This window comes from Arvicola amphibius, chromosome 6 (assembly GCF_903992535.2).
Source record: "Arvicola amphibius chromosome 6, mArvAmp1.2, whole genome shotgun sequence".
Taxonomy (NCBI): Eukaryota; Metazoa; Chordata; class Mammalia; order Rodentia; family Cricetidae; genus Arvicola; species Arvicola amphibius.
Window position 1 is genome coordinate 27,398,766 of NC_052052.2, and position 18,746 is coordinate 27,417,511.

The 18,746-nt window shown below is 52.9% G+C and overlaps 1 protein-coding gene across 1 annotated transcript in view; it reads right to left on the reverse strand.

Moving 5' to 3' along the window:
* Positions 1-704: 704 nt before the first annotated feature.
* Positions 705-18,746, reverse strand: part of Epha10 (EPH receptor A10) — a 33,661-nt gene continuing 15,619 nt past the window's right edge. The window contains exons 6-17 of the mRNA XM_038334624.1: positions 16,701-16,834; positions 12,892-13,063; positions 9,882-9,990; positions 4,569-4,627; positions 4,320-4,445; positions 3,232-3,417; positions 2,706-2,767; positions 2,293-2,496; positions 1,899-2,048; positions 1,543-1,736; positions 1,010-1,165; positions 705-819 (exon numbers count right to left, since the gene is read on the reverse strand). Coding sequence (XP_038190552.1) covers positions 705-819; positions 1,010-1,165; positions 1,543-1,736; positions 1,899-2,048; positions 2,293-2,496; positions 2,706-2,767; positions 3,232-3,417; positions 4,320-4,445; positions 4,569-4,627; positions 9,882-9,990; positions 12,892-13,063; positions 16,701-16,834 — 1,667 coding nt within the window. The remainder of the gene's footprint in view (positions 820-1,009; positions 1,166-1,542; positions 1,737-1,898; positions 2,049-2,292; positions 2,497-2,705; positions 2,768-3,231; positions 3,418-4,319; positions 4,446-4,568; positions 4,628-9,881; positions 9,991-12,891; positions 13,064-16,700; positions 16,835-18,746) is intronic.

Here is an 18,746-nt window from a genome sequence, read left to right on the forward strand (position 1 = left end):
CTCCAGAATGCAGAGCAACCCCCACCCCAACTCCGTGCTCTTCTGAATCAGTTCCAAAAGAAATGAGACAGGCAGGTTCAGGGGGAGCATTAGGACCTGTGTGATCTACTAGGAGCCTGGCCCTCATCCTGCCCTGCCAACCCAAGGCAGGAAGAAGCTCTGGAGTCTCCGCCTGGGGATCCAGTCCCTGAGCTCACCGCTTTCCTGCTTGGGCCTTGGCACTGGGGTTCAGACAGACCTAGCCAAGGCATAGGAAGTAAGAAACACCACTCACTGGCCCAGGGTCCCATACCCAGGTAGCTGTGGCCTCTGCCACAACCAATGGGTCTCTCTCAGGGACCCTTACTGCTGGCAGGCCAAAGATCTCTGGGGAAATGAGATGCCCACTGATTAGGCCCAATCCCCAGTGAGCGTCGAAGACTAAGGGACCTCAAGCGAGACAACTGAAATTGACTGTCTTCCCCCAACTAGCTTTGCCTTTGACACCCTAAAATTCTTCCTACTGTTATCTCTGCGGTCCTCTCCAGGGATCTGAACCTCTTTTTTTAGGACCACTAGGTCAGCAAGGTGTTGAGAGGAAATATGAAATGGGGGAAAACAACGTGGTACCAACCAGCTCAGGGCCCACTAAGAGTAAGAGAGCACTCACTCCTCCCACCCAAGGGGGGGTGTAGCTTACAGGTCCTTGGGCAGGATTGAGCTGCTCACACCTGCACCCCCTGACCCTGTAGCTGCAGCACTCGATTCTGCAGAGCGTTGATCCCACTCAGGAGGGCTTCTCGATGCTCAGCGGAAGAGATGCCCAGGCTCCCTAGGTCTCTGCAATGGGTGACAGTCATATCCAGAGACTCAATTCCTCTCCTCTCCTCCCATGGAAGTCAACTCTCTCCCTCCCCTTCTCTGGACAAGGAAGGGCTCAGAACCAGGACAGGTGGGGCCTTCCCATCTAGGGTAGGGGCTCTCTTGGGTTCCCTGAACTCTGGCCTTGACCTCGGCTCCTTAGACTCACTGGGCGGTCATCTCAGCCACAGCCTCCAGGCTCCCATAGCCAGCTGCAGAGAAGTTGTCCTTGTAGCGGCTCAGGTCCAGAGCCTCCAGCCAGGCACCCACGGAGCCAAAGGAGGGGAAGGTAGAGAAGGCACGGTCCGCCAGGGGGGTGGGAGGCCTGGGGAGCAGAGAAACCACAGTCAGTCGACAACCAGGGTGTGGCCCCAGACCCAGTCCCTCTCTTGAGAAGCAAGAAGAGACAAGGAGAAAAATAAGGTGACCACACCCAGGGATTAATGTGCCTCCCATGGGCACACAAAAGGCCCTGAAGAAGTGGACCAGGGCACTCAAGAAAGTGGAGAGCTGAGCAAATTAAAGGGCAAAACCCTGGACATGACTGTCATGGGGTGACATGTGCCTGAAGCAGGTGGGGACGTCGGATCGTCTGGACAATGGGCTGAGCTTCACACCTGACAGGTGCCATGGGCAGCTGGCTGCACTTGGGACAAGGGAGTGTGGCTGACTGGCCTGGCTTGGGGGCTGGTGAGGATGTACCTGAGACAGGTGTTCGCAGCACACTTGGAGGGCTCCGGCTCCTGCCCCATCTTGCTCAGGATGCTGTGGATCTGGGAGAACCTGGGCCGCTCCCCTGGGTCTTTCTGCCAGCAGTCAAGCATCAGTCGATGCAGTGGGGAGGGGCAGTTCCTGGGGGGTGGCAGCCGGAAGCCATCCTCCACAGCCTTGATCACCTGGGCTCCAGAGACGGGGAGCAGACAGGAAACTTCAGATTGCCCAGCATATACACACACTACCACCACCACCACCACCATCACCATCACCATCCCAAGGACGACTCTAGGCAGGATGGGAGTAGAAGAGAGGTCAGGAAGCTGGAGCCATAGGTCACTTACATCTTGTCCGGACATGTCCCAGTAGGGCCGCTCCCCAAAGGCCATCACCTCCCACATGACAATGCCAAAGCTCCACACATCACTAGCAGAGCTGAAGTGACCAAACTGAAGCGTCTCGGGAGCTGCCCAGAGTGCTGGGCTCCGGCCACTCTAGAGGTGGATGAGCAAGGCAGGGCAGGACAGCATTGAGTCACCAGCAGTCCCATACCACCCAGTCCCGCACGTCATCCTCCACCCCCTTCACAGCTGAGGAAGCAGTCCAGCTGACAGGGATGGTACCATCACAGGGGAGGGGCTAGGTAGGGAAGGACCACCACCAGCAAGGGAGGAGGCAGAGCAGAGGTATGGCCGGCAGGAGAAGCAGCTGGTAGAACCAGAGAAGGGAGCTCCTTACCATGGTGGTGTAGACAGCTTCAGCTCGGTCCCGGGGACCCCGCCCAAAGCCAGAGATCTTACAGATGAGGCCACTGCTGACTAGCACTCGGCGGGCTGCCAGGCCCCGGTGCACATAGCCCATCTCTGACAGATACTTCATGGCCGATGCCAGCCCAGGCAGCAGACCCATCAACTGTGCAGCCATCAGCTCCCCCTCGTGATGCTGTGGAATGGGTGAGGACTGAGGCCAGGGCCGTACACTCAGATCACCCAGGAAGCCACTAAGTCCCTCTGGGATTCAGTGTACCACGAGCGGCAGGTCAGCCTGCCTAGTGGGAACAATGCCCAATCCCAAGCCCCAAGAGAAAAGGGAAGAGACAAGAAAAAAATGACATCAGTGGCCCTCTCCCACCCAGGACTCCAGCCACTCACCCTGAGGAAGTCGTCAAGGGCTCCGAGGTTCATGTACTCAGTGACAATCATCAAGGGGTTTCCTGTGCCGGGGACAGAGACACGCTACGTTGCTGCCTCTACCTATGTACACCGTTCCCCCACCAGTTCCACCTCAGCCAAGACAGCCAGATGCAGAGCCAAGTTTTCTAATCTTGCCACCACCAGCCAGTTAGCCCATAAATCCCACCCACTCAGCCCCACCCCACCCATCCCCACCCCCACCTACCACCCACTCTGGTGCTGAGATACAGAAAAGTCAACTGTCCATAGTAGGACAGAGGCCCAAGTCAGAGCTGCAAGGGGTCAGCTAAAAAAGACCATTCAAGGGGAAAGTGACCCACTCCCCAAATGTCACTTCAAATTGGAAAGATCTGGGTCAGCATGGCCACTCCAAGAGAGGGGGTCACCCTGAGTCACTGGAAAGAAAGTGAACTAGTGAGCTAAGGTTGTGCCTGAGCCCACCCAGTACCCAGCCGAGTACAGGGATGCTCAGCACCAAGCCTACCTCGGGTGACAACACCTTCCAGCCGGACGATGTGGCTGTGGTCAAACTGCCCCAGGGTGAGGGCCTCAGCCAGGAAGCTGAGCCTCTGCGAGTCAGAGCAACCATCCCTCAGGGTGTGCACGGCCACCGGCAATTCCTGGCGACCGGGCAGCTGCAAGCAGCCATAGCACAGGTCCCCAAACCGACCTAAGAAGAAAGAGCAGCTCAGACTCCCGCCAGCGAATGCAGGAGGAGGCTCTGGGTCATGGGTCATTTCCAGCTTGCTGTGGGAAGTTCCAGAGTTCGAATCCTAGCCTCCTAAGTACCAGCAATGCCGCCTTGGGTTTCATCTCTTTCTTTCCTCTTGGCCTTAGCTTCCTTCTCTGTGATAGAGAGACAGTAACTTTGCTGGTGCCTACCCATCAAAGGTCCTTGAACCAAGCGAAGCTAAGGGCAGATGGCAACGAGATCTATTCTGCCCTACAGCTTCTTCCTGACTTCTGTTGGGAAGGTTCCAGGGCGAGGCCTGTTTCTTGGTGCAAAGGTGACTGAGGGTTATGAACCGTCAAAAGGAGATAGATGCTCAAAACCAGCAAGGCCCTACCCTCAGCCTGGCAGAGAGTTCCCAAGGCAGTCCTCAGGGTGGCAGATCCCACGCCCTTATGGGGATGGGAAACAGGCTCAGGAACGGAGGATGAGCCTCTAGTCGCTCAGCTCATCCATGGTCAGAGGTTGCTTACTGTAAAGACCCATCCCCAACGTCCCATAAAAGCCTGGGACTAAACTGAGAGCCTCTCGGTAGGTTATCTAGGAAAAGATAGGCAGGTGTCCCACGGTGACCTAGGTAACAGAGGAGCAAGGACAGAGCCACAAACACCTCTGGTGGGTGTGGTGGGCAGGGCGAGGGCGTGTTTTTCTGGGAAGGGGTACCCTCTTGCAGAGGCGTGACTTCCGGCCATGGGGTGGGAATTGGAGGGGGAAGCTGGCGGAAAAGAGGTGAGGATAGCAGAAATGCAGGGCTTTCCCCAGTGGGTGTTGCCTGGTGGGTGGGGTTTATCCAGTGGGCGGAGCTCCCTGATGATTCCAGACTTCCAGGGTCCAGGGCTTGCCTGCTCCCAAGCTCTTCTCCAGGGTGACGCTTTTGGCGTCTAGCTCCTTGGCGAATAGATGCACAGCCTGCAACGGGTCCCCGCAGCTCTGGGGATCTAGAAACGTGCGGCGTGTCGGGACTTTGACTGAGAACACAGAGAGAGAGCGCCTGAGGAAAGGGGTCTCATTGCTGGGGTAACAGTAGGTGACATTTGGGACAGGGTCGAAGAGGGGGGGGGGGGGGTGTCTATGTGGCAGAGACAACTCACAGTGGAAATACAGTTCCTCTTCATCGTGGGCGTCCCCACTTCCTTTGCCATTGCAGGGCCTGTGGGGGCGCAGAGACATCCTTTCATCAGACGACCCCAGCCCTTCCCACTTCACCAGGCCCAGGGCAGCACCTCTTGGTCCCCTCAGAAAGAAAAGCTCTGTGCCCCTTCTGGGGAGGGACTTTCTTGTCCTGCTGGCTGAAAGGCTTCTTTTGATTCCAATTTTAATTTATTTTCAATTTATTCATGTATTTATACAGTGTGTGTGTGTCACTCAGAGGACAAGTTACAAAGCTGGTTCTCCCTCCTCCTTGTGCTTCTTGCCATCAGCCACATGGCAAGTGCCCTTATCCACTAAGCCATCTCTCCCTCGCCACACCCCCCACTTTGGTTTTTCAAGACAAGATTTCTCTGTGTAGTTTCTACTGTCTTCCCGGAACTTGCTCTGTAGACCAGGCTGGTCTAGAGATCCACTGCCCCTACCTCCCATGTGCTGAGATTAAAGGTGTGCATGACCGTGTCCAGCCCACAACCCCCCTTTTGTCTTTCATTTTTAAAAAGCATTGTAATCTTTTAAAAATTACATCTCTTTCATTCTCTCTCTCTCTCTCTCTCTCTCTCTCTCTCTCTCTCTTTCTCTCTCTGTGTGTGTGTGTGTGTGTGTGTGTGCGTTGTGTGACTCTTGTGGTGGTCAGAGGACAACTCTGATAGCTTCTCTCCCTCCATCCTGTGGGTCCCAGGGACGGAACTCGGTCAGCAGACTCCATGGCAAGCACTTTCCCCCATTGAGCCACCTCTGCTAAACGGTTCTCTTTCTTCTGCCCCCCACCCCACCCCATCGTCCTTCACTTTTGCTGCCTCAGTTGCTTCTCTGTGGTTTGCAGTCCAACATCCTTCTCCCTTCAGCACACAAACGATCCTAAGCCCGGATCTCTAGGTTTTCAGTTCCATCACTGCTCCTGGTGTTTCTGCTGGGAGACAGACTCCAGAGGTGTGCAAGCCTGCACTCCCGGCATAAAGCCCCACTCTACCTGTGAGGAACAACAGGCTGATCTGTCCTGCGCCAGAGGCAAAGCCCATAGCAGGCTGGATCTGGCATCCCGAGGCAGGGCAGAGTCCATGAAGACTCTGGCTTTTGTTCTGGGAGCAAAGGAAGGCGCAGGGGGACCTTGAGCAGGGAAGTGCCCTCATTCAATTTACATTTTATATAATTTTTTTCCAACTTGCATTTAAGAAAGAATTGCTGCAGCCAGCATCTTCTGGTCCACTCAGGAGATGGCAGTAGCTTGAGCTATGGGGTGGCCCATCCTGGACAGAGGGGAGAGAAGTGTGGAGGAACAAGAATATGGCAGGACCGTAAGACTTGAAGATTGCAGGGGGCTAGAGGAAGATTGAAGAGTTGCCCAGAGAGTTCATAGAGAGCCACTGCCGAGCAGAGCAAGGGAAAGTTCAGGCTCAGACATCTGAGCTCCTGCGAGGGTGGGAGATGCAGGGCGGGGGAGGGGGATCTACCAGTAGGGAGTCTGATGGATGTTTCTGGAACTTGGAAGGTAGTAGATCTGCTCTGAAAATACAAACGCGGGGACTGTGAATTCCATCCAGGGAGGCGAGGGAGCCGGAATGGAGGCACTGGGAATAATTAGGCTGGACTGGACTAGGGGAAGAAAGCTGCAGGAGAGGATGAGAAATAATGTGGCAGGTGTGCCAGGGGGCAGAGGCTGGGAGATTACATCTGACCCACAAGCACAAGGCCTGGAGAGGGAGCTAACTGGGAATAGCATGACTTTTGAAATCTCAACTCCCCCCTCGTGACACACCTCCTCCAATGAGGCCACACCCACTCTAAAAAGGCCATGCCTCCTCAATCCTTCCCAAACAGTTCCACCAACTGGGGACAAAGCATTCAAACATATGAGACTCTGGAGGTCATTCTCCTGCTGCCATGCTTCTCACCATGAGGTCATGGACTCTTTCTTCTAAGCTGCCTGGTCTGGCTATTTGAAAGAAAATGACCCCCATAGCCTCAGAGAGTGGCACTATTAGGAGGTGTGGCCTTGCTGGAGGAGGTGTGACTTTGTTGGAGAAAGTGTGTCACTAGTGGGGTGGGCTTTGAGGTCTCAGAAGCTCAAGCCTGCCTATAGTGGCTCATGGTCACTTTCTGTTGCCTGCAGATCCAGATGTAGAACTCTCAGCTACCTCTCCAGCGCCATGTCTGCCTGCACGTCACTATGCTCCCCACTGTGACGGTGATGGACTAAATCACTGAATGGCAAGCCAGCCCCAATTAAATGTTTTCCTTTATTAAGAGTTGTTTGTGGCCATGGTGTCTCTTCACAGCACTAAAACTCCTAAGACCCCTTGGTCATGGCATCTTGACACGGCGCTAGAAAAGTAACTAAGACACAGTGCTCTTGTGTGGGGGTAAGCGAGGGGCATTGTGAGCAGCAACGTGTTCCAGCAGCGGTAAGAGGGGATGGGGCTCCATTCCAAATGGAAAGGCTCAAGCTGCCTAACAGGAAGGCTCCTTCTCTAGAGCAAAGCAATGAGCATGCCTGCGAAGCAGGTGGGTTTCCAGCCTTGATCGGGGAACACTGAGGGACCATTGCTGATGCTGGGGAGCAGGGCTGCAGACATGGCTGACAGAATAAGGGACAAGGAGCCACAAGTAGAACTGCCTTATGCACCCGATGGTAGAGCACTCCCAAAGGGGATGTCCAGAGGGCTATGAGAGGCAGAAGGCAGGGGCTTAAGAATAAAACCTTGAGGAACCGAGAGGCCAGGCTGGCCACCCAGTGGCTGCTGAAGTCACCTAGATGACTGATGGGACTCTTACACATGGCAGGGAGCATCCAGAGCAGAGGAGTAGAGATCAGCGAAGGCTGAGTGGGGGCAAGAGTGAGTGGCAGGCGAACCAGAGCTGAAAGCAAACTGTGCAGCGGGAGATTTGTTTGCACTGACATTCCGAGACTGCTAATAAAGTTAAACCTTGAATCAGAGGGCGGAGTCAACGTTTGGCTGACCAGAATTAGCCACAGAGGCTTTGGAGACCCAAGATTGGGGGTGGGGGGGGGAAGCATAGGAAGTAGTAGGGAAGGGCTTAGAAGGATGAGTGGTCTTTTCCATCTGGGAGTGTGAAAGTGCAGGATCAGCTGACCGTCCCTCCATTGCTTTTCGGAGCTATCAGGTTTTTAGCCCAATATCTGATATCTGACTTCCAAGTTTTATTTAATAATAGAATAATAGAATAATATAAGTATTCATTTCAACTGTGAAATGAAGTCTATATGAAAATGTTATGATGAGGCCGGGCGGTGGTGGCGCACGCCTTTAATCCCAGCACTCGGGAGGCAGAGGCAGGTGAATCTCTGTGAGTTCGAGGCCAGCCTGGTCTACAAGAGCTAGTTCCAGGACAGGCTCTAAAAAAAAAGCTGCAGAGAAACCCTGTCTTGAAAAACCAAAAAAAAGAAAAAAGAAAAAAAAGAAAAAAAATGTTATGATGAGGGCGGGGAGATGGCTCAGTGCTCTAGTGCCAAAGGAGCTGATGTCCTCTTCTGTTCTCCACACACACAACACACATACACACATACACACACATACACACATACACACACATACACATACACACACATACACATACATACACACACACACATACACACATACACACAATACACACATACACATAAACACATACACACACATACACACACATACACACATACACACAATACACACATAAACACATACACACACATACACACACATACACACATACACACACATACACACACACACACACACACACACACACCCAGGCCATCATTCTCACACATACACATCAATTTAAATAACCCTTTAGAAAAAAAAAATCTTGCAATGAAATCCATGACTTAGTATGATAATTAGCTCCCTGGTTCCCCCACCACAGGGCAGTTTGACTTGGAGTCAGCAGCTGCCTTCCCAGCCTGCTCCAGTGCATCTGTCTCTGTGCTTGCTGCCGCAGCTCAGGGGGGTAAAACCAGGATGAGATGCTCCCTACGGGTGCCCATTCCTGCCTTTCCAACAGGCCCAGAGCACGGACCTAAAGTTAAGCTCCATGAGGAAGAACCTCTCTTGTCCTGCCTCTCCTTCTCCTTTTTTTTTCTTTTGTGATAGGGTCTCCCTATTGTGCCCTGGCTAAGGCTGTCCTGGAACTCTCCCTGTAGACCCAGATTGACCTTAAACTCACAGAGCTCCACCTGCCTCTGCCTCTTGAGGGCTGGGATTAAAGGTGTGCGCCACTATGCCCAGACTGTCCTGTCTCCTTGACTCCCCCTTACCCAGGCACAGATGGCTCCTAGATCTTCAGGACAGACGCCCCTCCTCCATCACTCACTACCGGTGCTTTGGTCAAGGCTATGCCAATAGTCAGTGTCAAAGAAACACTCGCCATCCCTCTGGCTCACAGGTGGCTCGGACTGTTGAGGTGTGGCTCCCCAGTCAGCCCACTTTTCCTCTACGCCCGATTCCAACCCAGACTGCGAATGCCAAGGGGCCTCTGGGCATCGCAGGATGGTCCTGGGAGGGTGGGGAATACACAGGGCTGAAGCCTCTGCTTTGTCCAAAGGAAATGGAATTTTCTTTCAACCAGACCCAACCAGGCACCAGCCGTCTCCCCTACCCTTTCTCTGCCTGCAAGCTTCTTTGTGGGGAAGGACACGGCTCAGACTGATGGGTTTCCCTCCCTATCCCCCTCTCTCCCATCCATGTACTGACTTTCTCTCTTTGCTTGTGTTCAAGGGGCTCCAGATCCCTTGGGGGCCAGAGCTGGGTGTCTCCGAGTGCCTCGGGAGAATCCTAATCACACCGGAGCAGCTGGAGCGCGATTCCATCCTCAGAGCTGCCTTCTGACATTTAATGAGTTAAGGAGCTAAATCCCCTTCATCCCAGCACGGCTGAGCTAGCTGCAGTGCCTGCAGCTGGTGCATGAGAGGCGGCGTGTGGGGGAGGGGCCGTACTGGCCATGCTAGTATCTCTTTTGAAGGGAGAGAAAGTAAGACAAGGGTCTGGTGCAGTCCAGGCTGGCCTCAAATGTTATATGGAGCTGAAGTATAGGGCTTGAACTCCTGACCCTCCTGCCTCCACCTCCTAAGTGCTGGGGTTGGCGGTTCTTACGGTCCCAGGCAGCACTGGAATCATCTATGTATCGATGTGTTTGAGTCTTTGTGTGTGTGTGTGTGTGTCAGGTGCACTTACAGGCACTTGCATGTACATATTTTATACACGTGGGGACAGAACCTACCAGAGGTCACCAGGATAAAACCAACTACCTACCTCCTCCAGATAGCCAGCACACTCATCACAGAGCCCAGGACCAGTAGGGCTGAGACGGTCACAACTGTGACAACGACAGCAGGACTCTGGTCTCTGGACCCCGAGGCAACTAGGGAAAACAAAACAGAACAGGGGGCTGATGCAGGCAGAGGGCTAGGCTACGGGGCAAGCACCGAGAGAGACTCTTGTCTCAGACACTTGGAAGATCCCTCAGTCCCTGGGCACACAGGAGCACCAATGCCCATAGTGGCCATTGGAGTGCCAAACACCTCTGTTTGTAGGCGGGGCTGCTCTACCTCAGCCCAGCTCTGAGAGGAGGCAAGAGACCAAGCAGCTGGGGCTGACCTCTGCTTCTGCCTTTCAAGGGGGCAGAGACTTCAGAAGCTCAGCAGGGTCACAACCTCTGTTTGGAGTTCCTTTTCCAAAGAGTACGTTAACTTTGAGCACACAGGAATCTAAAATAGGCTGTGTGTACCTGAACTATATTGCCCTGTCTCACACAACAGACCTTCAAGGGTTACTGTCTCCAGTTCGAGTTGAGGAAACCGGTTGAAGAAATCTACCTAAGGTTTCCAAAATCACACAGCTAGCTCCAAGTGATAAACACAGGATTCTGTGGGGGTTTGTTTTGTCGTTGAAATGGAGTATCGTGTAGCCTTGGCTGGCCTCTAACTCGTGTAACCAAAGATGACTTTGAACTCCTGACCCTTCTGCCTCCACCACCCAAGTGCTGAGATTACGGCCATGTGCCACGGTACGTACTTAGGTGAGCCCAAGACTGGAACCTGTCCCTGCCAACCTCTGCCTGATGCCAAAGCAGCTCTGAAACGGGACAGACATGCCCAGGACCCCAGTCTGACTAAAGAAGTGCACAGGCTGAGAGACAAAACTAAGTAAGTTGACAGACAATACTTAACTAGAGAAAGAGAGAGAGAGAGAGAGAGAGAGAGAGAGAGAGAGAGAGAGAGGAGGAGGAGGCAAGCAGAGCACAGAGCAGAAGCCAATGCTTCCTTTTTGAAGTCCCTGAGGAAGCCTGGGCTGGAAGACTGATAGACTGTGGTTGCATCCCAGGCCTTGAAGCACAGGTGAGGCCTGGAAGACGGTAAGCAGCCCACAAAACTGGAGGCTACACTGTCGAGAGGCAGAGGATGATGGGGTGGAAGCTGAGTCGGGATGGGGGCGGGGGAGCTTGGGGAGTCACAACTAGAGAATCTTGGATACAGACTGGGGAGAAAGAACCACCCTGAGGCTCACGAGGAGTTGGGGACAGATTCCTGCCTGGCTGGAGAGGAGAGGACAGGGACAGCCGGCGGGCGGTGCGGAGGCGCGGTGGTGCGAGTGAGGATGGATAGCAGGGGTTTGAGAAGGGAAAGATTCGGAATAACTGTTAGGGAGGGGACGTACCGGACGCTAACTGTCTGTAGCAGCTTCAGGGTGAGGAAGGAGGAGGAGAATGGCTCACACCTGGGGACCACAGCGATATGGCCAGCCGTACAGGGTGTGCTGAGGTGGGCTTTGGCTTAGATGGTTTCGTCCACGCAACTGCCTTCCCTACTTACTCACTTCCATTCGTTCAGAGAGACCCCAGCCCTAAGACACAGCTCTACTCTCTCTTGCCAGCACCTGCCCTGAGGCAGCAAGACGAGTGTTCTAGCCTCCCAGAACCTGTCTCCCTCCACACTTTATCTTTACCTCCCTTTGGGCCCCCAGCATTCCCTATCTTGGATTAGAGTTGTGTAGCAGGTTGGGAAGGAATCTTATCTTGACAGCGGGTGTCAGAACGCCTCTTAGGGGGAGTTGACTTTGTGGGGCCGGGGCGAGGGATACTTCCCTGAACTGGCTGGCTAGATAGTGGTGAGATCCTGAGGGCTGGGGCCACAGAAGGCTGAGCAACCAGAGGAAGCTGCTGGCACTCACACTGAAAAGGGAATGGACAAGGAAGAGAAGGAAAGACTGAGAAGGGGGAAGAGGTAAGCGCAACACCAGGAAGCAGGGCGGGGTGGGGGGGAGGGCGTAGTTCTAGATCAGGAATTCTAAAGTTCAGCTTTTCTTTTTTTTCTTTTGTTGTTAGAACTTTGAGATGCAATTTATTTTTTTTTTTATTTTTTATTTTTTTTTTTGGTTTTTCGAGACAGGGTTTCCCTGTAGTGTCTAGAGCCTGTCCTGGAACTAGCTCTTGTAGACCAGGCTGGCCTCGAACTCAGAGATCCGCCTGCCTCTGCCTCCCGAGTGCTGGGATTAAAGGCATGCGCCACCACCGCCCGGCTTGAGATGCAATTTATACACCACTACTTCTCTCCCTCTTTCTTCCTCTCACTCCCTCCCTTCCTTCTTTCTTGTTTCTTGAGCCAGGATTTCATATAGCCCAGGCTAGCCTCAAACTCTCAGTTTCCCTTCCTTTCCCTCCCAAGTGCTGGGATTAGAGGTCAGCACCACCAGCTCAGCTATTTATTCCACGCTGCTCAGGCCGACCACTTGGCCTTGAACACCTTTTGATCTTCCTATCCCTAACCTTACAAACGCCTGGATTACTGGCCTGTGCCACCTTGCCCAGCTTTTATTCACTCTGTTTAAAATGTGCAGGGCTCACTTTGATTGCTCCCTTCCAGGTCCCCTTTCCTTCAGGGAAGCTGGCTTCACAGGCAAAGCCTGGAGGCGGCGGGGGGGGGGGGGCAGGGGGAAGTGGGAGGACGGGGACAGTGCCCCTAGATGGATCTTTGTCATGGCAGAAAGAAGAGCAGCAGGAAGGATCCAGCAAGGTCCAGAAAGGTGATCTTGAGAAGCCTAGGAAAGAGGCTGTGTCACTGAAGATGTAGCCTCCAAGAAGGGACTCACCAGCTGTCCCCGAGGCCTCTACAGTGTGCAGGGAAGATTCCTCCTGGGTGGCTGCAGATGGATCTCAAATTGTTTAACTAAGTGGATGCAGGGCGGCGGTTCTGTGGCTCCCTTCCCGATACTCTTGTCCCTGCTTGCTGCCTGCATCCAGAGCCTTTCGGTGCATACCACTTACCTTCCCCTGGGGTCTGCACTTCGATGCTTGGGTTGAAGCTCTGGGCTTCCCATGAAGGCCCTGGGGAGGCCGCCCGGATCTGAAAAACGTATCTGGTAGCAGGCTTCAGGTTGGTGACAGTGACAGCCGGTGCCCCTGTCTTCACTGTGGAGTACATCTGCTCGCTCTGACCCTGGAGAGGACAGAGCAGTGAGGCCCAGACCCAGGAGGCTGAGAGGGAGGAGGGGAGCAGGGAGACAAGAAACTTCCCTTCATTTGCGTGGGGGAAGCTGACTCAGATCATCTTGGGAGACAGAAGAGATTTCTCCCATAGGATGCCCAGCGCCTCTCTCAAGACTCATCCCATAACAGGCCAGAGCTTCCTTTGCAGGGGTGCCCAGGTGGTGACTACCAGGGCTTGGCAGTCCAGGGGTGAGCCCAAGCAAGTCACACACTGCTACCTGCCCTGTCCTTGACACTCAGGAGGCTTTTTCACACCCCACCCCCCCATAAAGACTTGCTTAGCTAGGGACAGGGAGAATTCTGGCTGTGACTGGTGAGGACATACTGGAGGCCACCCACTGTGCTGGGCCACACACCCGATACAGCCCTTAAGCAGCTCCCCAGAGTCAACATTTCTCTCTCCTTGTTAAGCAAGGGCCAGGGGGCACCTTTAAATCTTTCAGGTCTGCCCTTTGCTGTACCCCAGTACACCTGACACCCAAAAGTCCTCAGAAGGCTCCTTGTGTCATTTGATTGTGCCCACACCTTATTAGGGTTCCTGCCACACCCACAAACTGGAAAGTTAAATGCCTACCTATAGCCTGTGATCCTCCTTTTCTTTGACAGTGACATTAATGACCACAGGGCAGACTTTTGACTCAACAAGAACTCCTCAGAGTCTCCCCTGAACATCTGAATGGTCAAATAATCTTTAGTGTGAAGGTTCATTTACACACACACGTGTGCGTGTGTGTGTGTGTGTGCATGTACACATACTTGGAGGTCAAAGGTACATGCTAGGTGTCTTCTTCTATTGCCCTCCACTGATTTTTTGAGGCAGGATTTCTCACTGAACCTGGAGCTTGCTGATTAGGCTAGACTGGCTGGTCCGCAAGCTCTGAGGATCGTTCCATCGCTACCTCCCCAGCGTTAGGGTTCCAGATGTGTGGGAATTCAACCCACACTCTGCAAGTGTTTTAGTCTCTGAGCCAGCTTCCGAGCCTCATCACAGTTAATAGTTGCTGTCAGCCTGACTGGGCATGGAGTCTCTGGGGGTATCTGTGAAGATGTTTCCACAGATGTTCAACTGAGGAGGGAAGACCCACCCTGAATGTGTGCAGCATCCTCCCCGAGGGCGTGGAACCAGTAAAAAAGGAAAAAGCGAACTGAGTATCAGCCCTCATCTCTCTGCTTCCTGACGGCAGACAGTGTGCGACCAGGAGCCTCACACACTCCTGCCACCTTGCCTCCACACCGTGGGCGAAAACAAGCCCTGCCTTTCTTAGGCTGTTTATCTCTGGCACTTTGTCACATGAATGTCACTAACTCACCTAGAAAGAAGACAGGCCACGACTGGAGGTAGAAAAGTGGGGTGGGCGCCACATGAGTTATGAGCGGGTCCTTCCGCACTGGGGGCTGTGCTGAAGCGTAGAGGAGGTTGATGTGGAAGGCGCTTTGGTCCCAGAGAAAAGGCCTCAGACACCTGTCTCTACCTGGTGACCCAGAATCACTTCAAATACAACCCCCTTGGTACTTGCTCTTCTTTTGGGGACCTTTGTCCCCAGAGTATTCATTCACAGTCATGGGTCAAGGGCCTGGGGCATACAGCAGCTCAGCCTTGAGACTCTTGTCCATGCTCAGACAACTAAGTGCTGGCTTTGTGCGTCTTTTCTAAGCACCTGCTGCATACACTGCTCTCTCCCAAAGGCCCTCACTACTGTCACCTAAAACGCCAGGGCTCCTCCTGACATGGCCATCCTTCTCACAGACACCTCTCCTTCAGCTGCCATCTCTGTGCTCAAAGTTCTCCCACAACCCCATCTCTCCAGCCCACAGTACTGATCTGAGCTTCAGACACACAGGACGTCCACCTGGGTGACCAACATGCTTCATGGAGAGCAAGACCGTACTCATTCTGCAGCCCCACCTGCTCCCCCTCTGAAGTTCTCCCCCTTAGCCAGCAGCTCCCCCTCCCCTGTGGTGCTCCCCCTCAGTCAGGAGCTCCCCATTATTTGGTCACCCAGGCCCATGCATTCAAAAGTGCCTCAGTGACCCCATTTTTTCCTGGGCACCCCAACTATCACAGCTCTCAACAGACTTTTAGTAAGCAAAAGCCATTATCTGATTCAGCAAAGCCCTGCATGCTGCCGAGGGAGTGAAATTCTGTCATACTCGAAAAGAAGTTTCTCTTTAATGAATTAATTTGCATAAAATTGAGGCACTGTTTCACCGAAGATCACATTGCAGAGTTAAAGACAACAGATTGAAGGGGAAGAGCAAGGGCTGGGAGACAGTACCACACATCACATCTTGGCTGAGCTGCCACCACAGATTTAAAATGCACATGAGAAGAGAAAGGCAGGAGGCGCATGCCTGTGATCCCAGCATTGGGAGGCGGAGGCAGGAGGCTGACTCGAGCTGCCTGAGACCTGATCTCAAAATAAAGATAAATAAATAAATAAATAAATATAAAAGAGGGGATAGACATGGAGAAAAGAGGAGGGGCACTTGAGCCAGACTGGGGTGGAGGAGAAAAGCCAAGACACTCGGCACAAGGCTGTGTGTGGTAGCACACACCTTCAATCCCAGCACTCAGGAGACAGAAGAAGGAAAAGCCACAGAATTGGAGGCCAGCCAAGGCGACATGGTGAGACTGTCTCAAAAACAAACAAACAAACAACATCAGCAACAGTATCTTTCGAACATCAAAATCAGACAGTGTGGTGCACACGTACAATCCCAGCTCAGGGACACAGAGGTTGGAGGGTCAAGGTGTAAATTCAAGGCCAGCCTGAGCTACTTAGTGAATCTCAGACCAACTAAGGCTCAGCAGAGAGAACCTGTCCCAAAACAAACAAAAAGGATCTTCTGAGGGACTGTTTGCTATATGGAAAACTGGGGATGGTGGTTCAACCCTCGCACTCAAGAGTCTGAGGCAGGAGAACTGCTGTGAATTCAAGGTCAGTCAGGGCTACGTAGCAAGACCCCATCTCAAAAGTAAAAATATCTCTATGGAGTTCACAATGAGTATGCTCTATTTGTTTCGTTAGTTTGGTTTCTTGAGACAGGGTCTCTCTAATGCATTCCTGACTGGCCTGGAACTCGCTCTGTAGACCAGACTGGCCTTGAACTCAGAGATCCGCTGGCCTCTGCCTCTGCTGGGATTAAAGGCGTGCACCACCATGACAGCTGAGTAGGTGTATATTTTAACATGCATAAGTGTGTGTGAATTTCGTAAGTGATTCTTCACTCAGACCCTTTTATAGTAAACCACAGGAGTGCAGTTCTCTATTCTGGAACATACCCCTCCAGCCTGGCAAAGTACTCCTGTGGTCACGTGGCTATCTCTGCGTGCCTTTCCTCTACAAAGGGGTCTGCAGATGGTATCTGTAAATTCAGCCAGACACCCCCAAGCTCTTCATCTCCGCTAAACCCTAAACCAAGATGGCAAAATGAAGCTATCCATGGATGAGCGAGGAGAGAGGGGAGAACGGAAGGGATGGAGAAAGGAAGGACCTCAGGAGGCCGCAGCTGTGTTTGGAATGGCAGAGGACCAAGAATGAAGGAGGCAGGCAGGCCGGATCCAGGGGGCTTCCAGCCAGACTCACCTTCTCATAGTAGCGGATCTCATACTCTGTGCCGTTGGCTCCGGGAGCTCCAGCAGGGACAGGCTCCCGCCACGACAGGGACACGCTCTGAGGCTCCACGCGGTCCCTGCGGATCTCATCCTCCTCCCAGGGTGCTGAAGGTAAGCAGAGTGGGACGCTCCTCCTGGACCCACTGCCCACAAGATCTGGGTGAAGGCAGGAGGGGCGGGGCATGCACTTGGGCGCAATGTTAGATGGGGGCGTGGCCTGTGGGTGGAGATGCGGACTGTTGAGCGGGCCTGAGGGGCAGAGACTTGTGGGACCAGAGGCTTGAGGAGAGAATCTCTGGCCAAGGCTTCTCTCTCCTTCATTGTCTGGTGGGAGGGAAAGCCCTGCTTGCCTTCCCTCCACCCAGTTTCCCTCATCCCGCTTGGTTCTAGTCCATCAGTGTTTCTGTGGTTTGAAGACATAATAGTGTTTGTAGCCGAGATTGGCTGGTTCACGTGGTACGACCACAGGCAAGCGAGTATTAGAAGGAAATCACCCCAACATGATAAAGAGAAAAACGCGTGAAGCTCCCAGAGAATATTACACTCAAGAGTGAAAGACTGGAAACTTTCTCTGTCTGGAGAAAGACCGGGAAGCCCACCTGCTCCACTTCTAGCCAATATAGTGCTTAAAGCTCTAGCAAGAGCAACCAGGCAAGACAAAAAAAGTAAAAGACGCCCATACTAGGACGATGCAAAAGTGTCTTTGCTCTAGGGTGACAGGATCTTAACATGGAAAACCCTAGGAAGAATTCACAAAGGACTCTCAGAGAACCAGCCTCACAACACGAAGACTTGTATATGAAGGGATGAGACTCAAGAAACACAGTCAGGGGCTTGATCGAGTTCACCAGTCAGAGCTGCCCATGACCAGCAATGTCCTGTGCTGGCAAGAGGTCCGGGAAACGGTGCAAAATGTAGGATGGTTCCGGGACACTAGGGAGTCGGGAATAATAGATATCAGATAGCAAAGGGGAGCAGAGAGGACAGCACACATGTGGCCTGCCCTTTGAGCTTCCGGTCTCCTGCAATACACATGTGTCCAGCTGGCCTTCTCTCTTAAATTCCAGAGTGACTATGGATTCAGAAGGAGCCGAAAACCCACAGTTGACAGCTGAGTGCTAGAATAGGGGACGGGGAAGGGGTATTATATTTTTAACCTCTGTAAAGTCAGTGGGACTAAATGGACCCGTGTGGCTGTAGTGAACCCCAGGCTACACGACCCACAGTGCAGTACTGCCCCTATCCTAAAAATAACTTGAAAAATCCTTTAGTCTTTCCCCAGTGCCTGACCCTTTGAAAAAAGCCATGTCTTTGTGAGCTGGACAATAGCAGCCTGCCACTCCAGTGCGCAGTTGCTTCTGAGGCGAGTACTCTCCCTGCCCCCAGCAGCGCCTCGGGCTGAATTCACTTGGACCTGGCATGAAAGGGAAAGAAGTGAGGAAGCTTCCTAGGAGGTGAAAAAGCCCTTTGTAGACACAGAGGGGGGCAGAGACGGGGAGGCGAGAGATGTCGTGTTTGAACTCTGTTAGGCAAGAGCATCAGATGGCCAGGGGATCCACAGTAGGACATGGTCCCATTTTGGCCCCTCAGAGACATAGTAGATGAAAGGTTGACAGACCCTGACAATGAAGGGCTGGTAAGATGGCTCAGTGGGTAGAGTGCTTGCCTTACAAGTGTGAGAATCTGAGTTCAAATTCCCCAGAAACCATGTAGTGCTTTGGTACTAAAAGCCCTTGGGACAGTTAGCCTGGTTTCTCAAACATGAGGCTGGATAAGAGGGTAACCTCTAACCTCCACGTGTCTTGTACACACACACACACACACACACACACACACACACACACACACCTCAGTCACATATATACACACTCAAAAAGAATTCTAAAATTCAAACTAAAACCTCAGCTTGACCAGAGCCCGTCAGGCTGAGGAGAAGAGCTTCTAGGGAACCCTGTCTGTCGGCAACCTGTTGCCTTGCCATGTTGATTTTGAGTGGAGGATACTCAGGTCAGTCATG